Source organism: Littorina saxatilis, linkage group LG12 (assembly GCF_037325665.1).
Source record: "Littorina saxatilis isolate snail1 linkage group LG12, US_GU_Lsax_2.0, whole genome shotgun sequence".
In the NCBI taxonomy this organism is placed as follows: domain Eukaryota; kingdom Metazoa; phylum Mollusca; class Gastropoda; order Littorinimorpha; family Littorinidae; genus Littorina; species Littorina saxatilis.
The window spans coordinates 49,927,300-49,938,669 of NC_090256.1; the positions used below are offsets into that span (position 1 = coordinate 49,927,300).

Sequence of the window (11,370 nt, forward strand, 5' to 3'; positions counted from 1 at the left end):
AAATGCACTCAACTTTTTGAAAAAGTACTCTTGCCTCAGGTATAGGGTAAACAGGTCTGCCTAGAACAAATGTCCTTGTTGCGCCGCATTTCACCTAACCTAATGTGAATTTGCACAAGAAAACAATGCGAAGAAAACAATGGCAGGAGAAAAAGACTGGAACCCAGTTCGAATAAACATTTCGTCACGCTTTTCATGACGTCAAGGTCTACATGGGTCATTTAGAATAGAGCGACGTCACCTTTCGAACGCGGATTTCTGAATTTAGAACGGCCTTGACATCCTATCATGCGCAGAGATAAGGAAATCCCCATGCCAAAAATAGATTGAGGGTAATGCATGGATTAGTTATTTTTTCTGTAGTCTCGATTCGTACATTGCGCTAAAGTATCGATGCTATCCTGGGGATAGAAAGTCCGAGCTAAGCTATTAGCCAGGGTCAAGTTGAACCTCGACACATACATTCCGGCGCTGATTTTCTCAGATATTTGGAGGTCTTAAAAGGGGGGTTCCGCCGTACATGTACAACGTGTGCAATGCAGGGTTCGTACAGAGTCCTTGAACCCTGGAAAACTCCTTGAAAATTGGAAAACCTTTTCCAGGCCTTGAAAAGTGCTTGAAAATAGAGTTTTGTTAAATAGTCATTGAAAAGTACTTGATTTTTCCAAATTGTTGCCTATACATTTCGTCAGCAGCTTGTCTTATTTAAAAAAAAAATGCAACCCCCTTTTTTTTCGTCAAATACAGTACACACATTTTGGGAGAATAAAAGATCGAGTGAAAACGAAAGTAGACGAACTAACTATTACTAGTCACCCGTAGTTGCTTCCCTTCCCGGAAGTTGGCAAGGCAAACAACTACGGAATGACTAATAGTTTGCAGACTTGAAAAACTGAAGGTAAGCTTGGTGCTTTGCATTAATTTGAGGAAAATCATGTCCTTGAAAAGCATTTATTTGGTCCTGGAAATGTCCTTGAAAACTCATTGAATTGTATCAGCTCTGCCCTGCAGGAACCCTGGCAATGACATAGTGGATAAGATGCCGGGGATGTCTGTAAAGGAGGGTTCCATTGTACAGTGGCGACCCCCCAATTTAAGACTTCCTCCCTTTTTAGACCATGTTTTCTTAGACTTTCTCTTCATAACCTCTAAATTTAAACCCCATTTTAAGACTCCTTCCTGTTTAAGACCAGATTTTTTGAGGTCTTAATACTGTCCACGATGGTGAGGTGGTGCACCCCAGTCATAATCACGTCAGGCACACCACTCATGACAACATCTCACAAACAAAAGCAAGAAAGCGCTCCAACGACAGTGGAACCCCCCTTTTAAGACCTCCATAAATCAGAGAAAATCTGGTCTTAAAAGGAGGGAGTCTTAAAATGGGGTTAAGACTACAAAGGTTATGAACAAAACGTCTGAGAAAACAGGGTCTTAAAAGGGAGGAAGTCTCACATTGGGGGGGTCTTAAAGGGAGAGTTCCACTGTATAGACAATAACAGTGAGTGAATATTTTGCTAAACCAACCTCTGGGTACCTGAGATTAAAAAACATTGACAGGAATTTGATTGTGTGCCCTGTTTCAGCTGCCAACGAGAAGACCAAGGCCCGTGTGGAGGAGATAACCAAGGAACGTGATCAGGTGGGTGTCTGTCTGACTGACTTGATGTGCACATTTGGTTTGCATGTAGAGGCTGCAAATTGTGTCAAAATCACCAAAATAATCCAATTTTCTGAATTGTCTGCCCTGTGGACTGATGTGCACAAGAAAGTTACCGTCCAGGTGGGAGCCAGCAGCAGGAGGGATTGGTTGAAATTGAGGTTTGTAATTTCAACAAATCTCGCCCTGCGGTTGGCGCCCACCGGTTTGGTAACAATATGTGACAGGGTGACGCAGTAGTCACACTTTCACGGCAGCTGCTCTGCACTGACAGAGTTATCTCCCTGCCTTGAGTGAGCTATTTATAGTAGCTCTTTGTTGTCGGTATGCTAGTAGACAGTATACATTTGAGACGTGGAGAGCTGTTTGTGATTGGGTCTGGCTGATGTTGTCATCTTGAGAACCTTTGTGTTCACATAGCAAGTTTAATAGGGCTATTCACCAGCATGTCGTAAGAGGCGACTAACGGATTCTGTTTCTCCTTTTACCCTTGTTAAGTGTTTCTTGTATAGAATATACTTATATAGTCAATGTTTGTAAAGATTTTAGTCAAGCAGTATGTAAGAAATGTTAAGTCCTTTGTACTGGAAACTTGCATTCTCCCAGTAAGGTCATATATTGTACTACGTTGCAAGCCCTTGGAGCAATTTTTTGATTAGTGCTTTTGTGAACAAGAAACAATTAACAAGTTGGCTTGGTGACTCCTGGCGCTGAGCTCTATGAGTGTAATGTGTGTTGTGTTTGTGCAGTCCCTTGAGGACATACAGGCCCTGGAAACCTCTTTCTCTGAACTTCACAAGCGCTACGAGAAACTCAAACACGCTGTGGAGGGATTCAAGCAGGTAGGCTCACTGCATTGACCATTACCAGAGTTGAAAGTTAGTTCTCTTGTTAAACTCCTCTTGGCACTTCCTTGTGGTATAAAAATAGCATTGCCACATCGCCCAGCGTCAACTGAGGACACAGTGAAAAGGCAATTTTTTTTCACTTTGAGTGAAAAATAATTGATGTTTGTGAGTCACACATTATGTATCAAATGAAAAAGGAATGAATAAAGAAATGATTCAAAAACAAAGTTTACTGTATGAAATTAATAAAAGATGTGTTTTGGAATATTTTGAGTGTGAAAATGCGTGTTCGTCTTCACTGCCTCTCGCGGCCCTTTTCGCGTCGCTCTTTGCAAACGACTAGTTCATTTCAAACTGCTGGGAGTACCGTAATTTTCATTGGAGGGCTGTGATATTTTGCAACCAATCAGAGAAAGCTTTACATCTTTCCCATACAGAAAACCGCGACCCACCGGAAGCTACATCTCCGTCAGCATGACGGTGAATATTACTCGTGTGAGTTTCACTAAAATTTGGTCTGAAAACTTCCATCGGCATACACGGTTCAAATGCAGTTTATAAAACATTAACTTCTGTTTCATTTAAGCCAAAAATCAAAAGAATCGAGCGAGAAATGACTTATTCCCAACGATTATGCTGCGCAAAACTGGACCCGAAAAATGCGAAACTCGGCCGATCAAAAGCCTGAAGAGGTTGCGATCTCGGCTCGCTCAAAGCAAAGTGATTTCGAACTAAAATGTTCATATCTCGCGAACTACTGCACCGATTTAAATAAAACAAATTGCTATGTGCTCAGAATTTTGATCTCTTTAAAATGGTGTGTTTCTTGTCATTCAACCATTAATTTCAAAATTTCATGTTATTGCCACAGCTATCAGTCTATGTCCCATGTATTTAGCTACTAGCTTTGTCCTCAAATGACGCCCAACATTTCTCAACTAAAATGACCATATCTCGAGAACTACTGCACCGATTTAAATAAAACAAATTGCTATGTGCTCAGAATTTTGATCTCTTTAAAATGGTGTGTTTTTTGTCATTCAACCATTAATATCAAAATTTCATGTGTCATTGCTAATAAAAAGTTAGAAGCTTTTGACTTACTAAGAAGAAGTGTGGCCATGATGATTTATGAATAATTTTCTGTGTTCTGTGGTGAAATGCAACAGGATGGGGCTCAAGGATGAAAGTTTTCACAAATGAAATAGATTTTGGCAATGGTATCTGGATAAGTTTTCAGATTTTAAAGTCGGTTGGAAACTTTTAAAGATGTGTAGAAACTAGATCTTTGCATTGCCTTGCATGTGGGGGTTCCAGATTGTGTCACAAATCAATCAAATGCTCAACAAAAATAATTCTGGGGGCTTTGCCTCAACAGGGGCACTACTCCTGAACCCATTGGGGACCTGGCAGCCCCCAGGCTTATTCCCCTCTGATTTTCTAAAATCCAAAAACAAATAGACTGCCAACGTTCCAAAATTCAGAATCAAAAAACAAGAAAAATATGTTATACTTATAGGAAGCGAATGTTTTATTGTGACAATTCAATTTGTTTTGTCAGAATTCAACGTTCCTATAACATACCTGTTATATTGTGTACTATGTCACTATTGTATTGTGTACTACGCCACAAATATGTTGTGTACTACGTGACTATGTTGGGAGAGTGCTTCCCCTTTGGTCTGGACAGCTTGGACAGTAAAGGCGTGTTTCGAACCTACTCCAGTTTCAAGCATGTGTGTATGAATGCATACGTATCAACACACACCCATGCAGACAAGAAGCACAACAATACCGTTCTTGTTTTTTTTTACTCTGATTGTTTATTTTCCCCACTTTTATCGTGGTGAGTGTGTGTGGATGGTGATGCATGGGTGGGATTTTTCCGGATTTGTAATGTCTGTGGTGGTCCCCCCGCGGGCTAGGGGGAGTCCCATATTGGTTGGGACGAGAAAGAATTTACCCGATGCTCCCCAGCATGTCGTAAGAGACGACTAACGGATTCTGTTTCTCCTTTTACCCTTGTTTAAGTGTTTCTTGTATAGAATATAGTCAATTTTTGTAAAGACTTTAGTCAAGCAGTATGTAAGAAATGTTAATTCCTTTGTACTGGAAACTTGCATTCTCCCAGTAAGGTAATATATTGTACTACGTTGCAAGCCCCTGGAGCAAATTTTTGATTAGTGCTTTTGTGAACAAGAAACAATTGACAAGTGGCTCTATCCCAGCTTCCCCCTTTCCCCGTCGCGATATAACCCTTCGTGGTTGAAAACGACGTTAAACACCAAATAAAGAAAGAAAGAAAGAATGTCTGTGGTGACGGTTTTTTTGGTTGTTAATTATACAAATCCTTCAGCGTCTGGGGGCCCCCAGAGACCATCCCCCCCCCCCACCCCCCCTTTTAAAATTCTTCAGGATTCATGACATTGTTCAATCTCACCCATGGTGATGTGTTAACTCTGTGTATTTGCCGGCAGAATGAGGAGACACTGAAGAAGGCGACCAAGACCTATCTAGACAAGGTCAAGGTTGGAGAGGACAACGTGAAGAAGATCAAGGCCGTTGCCGAGGAAAAGATCAAGGCGTAAGTAGGATGCTGTCTTTATTATGAATGAAATCATATGGTGCATGGTGTGAAATCAATCCTCCGCTGATGAAAACCTGTTTTCCGCCAGCTGAAATTTCTGAAGCCCATTTCCTTGTCTCTCTTTCACTCAAAGTTATGCCCAGAATGCATCAGATGGCATACGGCTGGTTTTAATGTTGAAACAAATTCTTGGGACCCTCCCATAGGGGAGTTTGCTTTGCCACTTCAACAGGTGACAGACTAACATTTTCTACTTGTTGTTTTTCTTTTCGTTGATGGGCTGAAACTCACACATTTTGTGTATGACCGTTTTTACCCCGCCATTTATGCAGCCATACGCCGCTTTCGGGGGGATGCATGCTTGGTATTTTTGTGTTTCTGTAACCCACTGAAATCTGACATGGATTACAGGATCTTTTCTGTGTGCAATTGGTCTTGTGCTTGTGTGTACTCACGAAGGGACATAAGTCACTGGCAGGTCTGCACATAAGTTGACCTGGGAGATCGGAACATTCTGAACCATTAACCCACCAGGCATGGTTGGGATTGGAACCCATGACCTTACGTTTGGGAGGCCGGCATCATATCCACCAGGCCATTGCGCCCGTCTTTCTAACTGTTCATTTGGTATTGTAACTAGAGGGATAAATCTCTGAGGAAAAAATTCCCCTCCCCAAAAGCAAATGTAAAATAAAATGTAACAGTGAAAGTTGAATTTGTACCCTGGATGAAAAGATCAATGTGCCATGGTACACTGTCCTGAAATGACATTTTCTGCCAGAAGAGGCATCCTGGTACCCTCCAAAATCAATTTTGGCCGGAGGTCTTTGCCCCCCTGGGTCCCCCAACTGGGTGTTGCCCAAGCACACACCCTGGGGCCTTGGCTGCCTCTGGACCCAGGCCTATTTCACTTGTTTTACTTTGAAGACAATAACGACTGTGTGTTGCGCTGTGCAGGGTGATGGGGGAGATGGAGAAGCAGAAGGTGGAGAATGCACGTCTGGAGGCTGAGCTCCGGAGGAGCAAGCTGCAGAACCAAAGTCTCCAGAACACTTTAGAGCAAAAAGTAGGACGCCCTCTGTCTCTTCCTCTTTATATCTGTCAGTTTGCTTGTCTGTCTGTCAGTCAGTCTGTCATTGCACTAGCTGTTGAGAGTCTTGCACAGAGATAGGTGTGATTTAAACAATCAAAAAATCTAGATAATTGCTTCTAGTTCTGCCATGCAGAATAACAGCACCTCAAACTGTGACTAATGTGCAAGAGATAATCTCTTTGAAGTTCAGTATTTAGATTAAATTACATATCTTACCCAACTCACATATATAGCAATTAACCCTAGTTCAGTGCTGGTAACGCTGTACGCGTCCCCTTGGTAACAAGGGAAGACAACTCTAAAAAAGAGTGACCATAGACCGTCAAGGGGTCAAGGCGAGATCGAGGTTGCCTTCCGTATGCGCGCACATATGCCGCCATGTTTTCATTCGTACCTCAGCGCTCAGTCAATTTGGTCGCTGTTTTGTTCGCTCTGGCTGTTTTACAGCCGTTGTCACTGAGTCTTTTGAGTTTGTTACATTCCTCTTGGTTTTCTACTCTTCGTTTTGACTTCGCTACTATGTTGGGGTGAGATCTTTCCTTGTTTTTTCATGATTTTGGCCACAATTTGGACTTGTCAAATGTTTCTGAAAATTTTGTCTTGAGTTTTGTCATGGCTGATAGTGCCAGGAAGAGGCATACTCCCAAACAGGTGGCTGCTGAGTCCTCTCCGTCTAAGAAAACGCCTAGGAAATCTAAACAAAACGGCCAGTCTGTTTTAGAACCGACCTCCAAGAAATGTATTGATTTTGGTCGATTTACCGGCTACCTCCATTTTGCCTGTTAGGTCCTCGGACAAGGTCGTTCATTATGATAAGTCTGTTAAAGGTACTTCCTCTTCTGTGGGTTCTGGTTTGGCTTCTGTGGACGTAGCTGCTTTGCTACTTTCGCTCAGTTCGCAGGTTTCATCTTTGGCTGTGGAGATTTCTTCCATGAGAGCGGAACTTCGGGCTCTTCCTTCCGGGGTGACGGATATCGCCTCGCTGGCCAAGGTTCGCCCTTTCCCTTCCGCCACGGTCACGCACGCGGATGTTCATGCTTCACAGGATGCTGATGACCGTCACTTCCTTTCATTGAGTGGTCCGTCTTCCGGCGTTCCAGTTCAGTCTAAAGGTATGTCAGCCACGCAAGTAACCGGGTTCTCCGGCCAAAGCGTGGCGCGTTCTCAGGAGAAAGTAACCCCTTTCGTGAGTCGTGGGGGCGAAAGTTCTGATCTCTGGGCTGGTCAATTCCGCGCAGGCGGTCGGTCAGTTCAGGGTAAGGACCCTGAGGAGCAAACGGAAGTCTTGGTGCACCCCGCCTTATCAGAAGATTTTGGCCAGGGTGTGCAGCTTCCGCTTCCGCCCTGGGGGCAGGAAGAGGGCAGTAAAGCTGACTCCCCGTTGAACTATGGTAGTCAATGTGGGGGTCAGCTTCCGGATTGCACGGATGTGCATGAAGGGTGTACTGATGATGGTGCTTCCGCTATGGGGGAATGCACTGAATTCAGGTTGCCGCAGAAGCTGTCAAACGCTGTTGCGTTGACAGCTGAAACGGTTTTCAAGTATTTTGAGGAAGCAGTTCAGCTTCTCTTCCGCCCGGGGGGCAGGAAGAAGTCAGTAAGGGTGGCTTGCGTACGGTCGAGTTACCACGTTCGCCTTCCCTTCCGGCTGACTCTCCATTTGACTATGGCAGTCAATGCGGGGGTCAGCTTCCGGTTTGCACGGATGTGCATGAAGGTATACTGACGATGGTGCTTCCTCTGTGGAGGGAGGCACTGATTTCCGGTTGCCGTATACAGACCTGGGAACCCATACGATTTCGCCGTATTTTGTACGCATGATTGTCTAGAATACGATCAGTACGTTCAGTGGGAACAAAATACGACGAGAAAAATACCAAGGCTACTTTTCTTAACAAGCGCATCCCGAGGCCGATCCAGTATTTTGACACATGATTAGTTGTTGTCAGTAAAGACTGAAAGACGAATTTGTTTTACATGTATTTGTAAACTTAATTAACGGTGCGACGGACGTGTGTGCATGTTTGAGCGAGTACGCTCACTTTTTGACTCACATGCGAAGCAAAAGTGAGTCTATGTACTCACCCGAGTCGTCCGTCCATCCGTCCGGACGTCCGTCCGGAAAACTTTAACGTTGGATATTTCTTGGACACTATTCAGTCTATCAGTACCAAATTTGGCAAGATGGTGTATGATGACAAGGCCCCAAAAAACATACATAGCATCTTGACCTTGCTTCAAGGTCAAGGTCGCAGGGGCCATAAATGTTGTCTAAAAAACAGCTATTTTTCATATTTTTCCCATTTTCTCTGAAGTTTTTGAGATTGAATACCTCACCTATATATGATATATAGGGCAAAGTAAGCCCCATCTTTTGATACCAGTTTGGTTTACCTTGCTTCAAGGTCAAGGTCACAGGAGCTCTTCAAAGTTGGATTGTATACATATTTTGAAGTGACCTTGAGGCACTGCGGTTATGAAATTAAAGGCCCCTCCTGTTTTTGGAACCGCAGGAGCTTTCTAGTTTGCTGTTAGGTAGATTTTTGGTTCCTCTTTCCTGTCATGCTCTCTTTTTCTTCATGAATTCTTTTCTTTTTTCTGCCTTCTTGCTCATTCACCTGTATTTTTTCCAAAAATCTCTTCTCTTGCCGCTTGTCTTGCGATTCATGTATAGTTTGATCTGTTGGTGTTCTGATGTAGGTCCGGCGGTGGATAGGTTAAGCCTATTTTAACATACTGGAAGCTGGTAATCTTCCAGTAGGTGTTGGTTTGGTTTTACTAAAGCCTGCTGGGACACAAGTAATGGGTTGGTGCATTTGTAAACAGGAATCGCTTGACAAGTGGCCCCCTTCATCCCCCCCTTCCTCGTCCTGATATGGCTCTGCGTAGTCGGCTGGACGTTAAGCAACAAATAAACAAACAAACAAACCTTGACCCTGAACTATGGAAGATAACTGTTTCAAACTTAAAAATTATGTGGAGCACATGTTATGCTTTCATCATGAGACACATTTGGTCACATATGATCAAGGTCAAGGTCACTTTGACCCTTATGAAATGTGACCAAAATAAGGTAGTGAACCACTAAAAGTGACCATATCTCATGGTAGAAAGAGCCAATAAGCACCATTGTACTTCCTATGTCTTGAATTAACAGCTTTGTGTTGCATGACCTTGGATGACCTTGACCTTGGGTCAAGGTCACATGTATTTTGGTAGGAAAAATGTGTAAAGCAGTTCTTAGTGTATGATGTCATTGCTAGGTTTAGTTATTTGACCTTGACCCTGAAGGTCAAGGTCATGTAAAGGTCAAGGTCAAGCATGTGAGTCGTATGTGCTTTGCCCTTCTTGTTCTGAAAATACTCCAAGTTTGTCTAAGTACACTCCAAGTACTAAACAGGGGTTCCCAGGTCTGCATATAGGCTGTCAAGCGCTGTGGCGTTGGCAGCTGAAACGGCTTCCAGATATTTTGAGGAAGGTGTGGTCGAGTTGAAAGTTCAGTACGCTCCACCACCTTCTGCACTCAGTGATTTCCGCGGATTCAAGGAGATTAAATGCCCTTTCCGCTATGTCTGTCAAACCATGTTTTGTGGGGTCTGAAAGTTGTTAAAAATTCAGTGTTATCGTCGGTTGTTACATCATATTTTCTTCAGTTTTCAAGATACAGATTTGGGATTTGGCATACAATGTCTGCATGCACACCTTAGTTTTAGTCTATGGATTTGTTTGTATGTCTGTTAACCGTTGAGTAATAATTTTTTATATACAACATTTTTACCCCCAAAATTCTGCATTTTAGATAATTCGCAGCCGATAAAATATTGACCTTAAAAGCTTTATCCTACAACAAAAGCAAGATAAAAGACTGATGTACATGATATCAAAACAATCTTTTTGTTCCTATTGTTGGAATCTGAGAAATCTTGTGTAAGCATATCAAAATTTCGCGTTACCATATTTGGCGTTTTGTTCATAAATTAATTTGCATAACAGTTGTGTGCCTTTTAAGATACTTTTCTTATTTGTCATCAATAGTATTGCCATTTATCTACTTAATGTCAAAAGGGCATAACAATAGAGCAATTAGAAGCTTCACAACAAAAATAAACGAAAATACACCCTCCGCCAACCAGTACAGGGGCCTTAAGCTATCAAGCTGAAATGCAATCTAATAGTCCGCACTTAGTCAAAGATCATGTAACAAAAATTTCAAACAAATAGATGTGAGAGTGCCGCCTCAACTTTTGCAAACGGTCAAATATGACATCATCAGATAGCCTTATCAAAAGTCAGCTAAGATGTTTCAAGCGAATGCTCTCAGAAATGTGTGTACCAATTTTCGTAACAATCCTTCAGTAATTTTGAAAAAAGCTTTTCACACACACACACACACACACACACACACACACACACATCTGGAGACAAACCTCGCTCTCCGCCCTGGTTAAAACTTTCAGTCATAACTTGACTGAATGTAACAATGGGAAATGTCCAGTGTGTCATTGGGTGTGGTGTGTGTGTTACAGAGCCAGGAGAACAAGGAGCTGACAGAGCTGTGTGACACACTCATCAACCAGGTCGGGGCTGGCTCCAAGTGACTGCGCCTTTAGTCCTGCTGTACTCTGTCTCAACACTTCACTGCATAGTGACAGCGCCTTTTGTACTGCAGTTGTCTGTCTTAACATTTGACTGCATACTGATAGCAACACTGGCAAGTTGCCTGCCTGCCTCCGAGGACTGTGAGGAAGGGAATCTGTTAAAGGCGGTCCTTAACCATTGAGCCTCAAGAAGACTTCGCAAAGTCATTTTACCACAAACTGAGTGCTAAAGCTTCACACGGCCAGTTAAAGACATTCTTTACAGAGAAATGACTTTCTGTACATAGTATTGAGAGAGAGATAGAGAGAGAGAGAGAAAAAAACCACCAACTTTTTTTAACAGAGAAATGACCATCTGTACAGAGTATTGTGAGAGAGACAAAAACACAAATCGGTTTTTACAGAGAAATGCCTTTCTGTATATATATATTGTGAAAGAGGGAGAACAAAAAACCGTTTGTGTTTGTTGTCTGTCCACCATGTATTTTTGTTATATCCCATGACCTCCCTTCTTTGTCTCTGTTACTTCAGTATGGGTATATATGTTGTATTTTTATAGCTCAATAAATACATCATGGACTCAA

The 11,370-nt window shown here is 42.6% G+C and overlaps 1 protein-coding gene and 1 long non-coding RNA gene across 2 annotated transcripts in view; one reads left to right on the plus strand and one right to left on the minus strand.

The window, feature by feature from the left end:
* Positions 1-11,091, plus strand: part of LOC138982144 (transforming acidic coiled-coil-containing protein 2-like) — a 33,735-nt gene extending 22,644 nt beyond the window's left edge. The window contains exons 11-15 of the mRNA XM_070355365.1: positions 1,587-1,642; positions 2,410-2,502; positions 4,986-5,092; positions 6,053-6,161; positions 10,715-11,091. Coding sequence (XP_070211466.1) covers positions 1,587-1,642; positions 2,410-2,502; positions 4,986-5,092; positions 6,053-6,161; positions 10,715-10,786 — 437 coding nt within the window. The 3' untranslated portion in view covers positions 10,787-11,091. The remainder of the gene's footprint in view (positions 1-1,586; positions 1,643-2,409; positions 2,503-4,985; positions 5,093-6,052; positions 6,162-10,714) is intronic.
* Positions 8,227-9,446, minus strand: LOC138982145 (uncharacterized). The gene is made up of 2 exons (XR_011460796.1): positions 9,118-9,446; positions 8,227-8,647 (listed from the first exon to the last, which is right to left on the minus strand). It is a non-coding gene; the product is annotated as an uncharacterized lncRNA (long non-coding RNA).
* Positions 11,092-11,370: the final 279 nt, after the last annotated feature.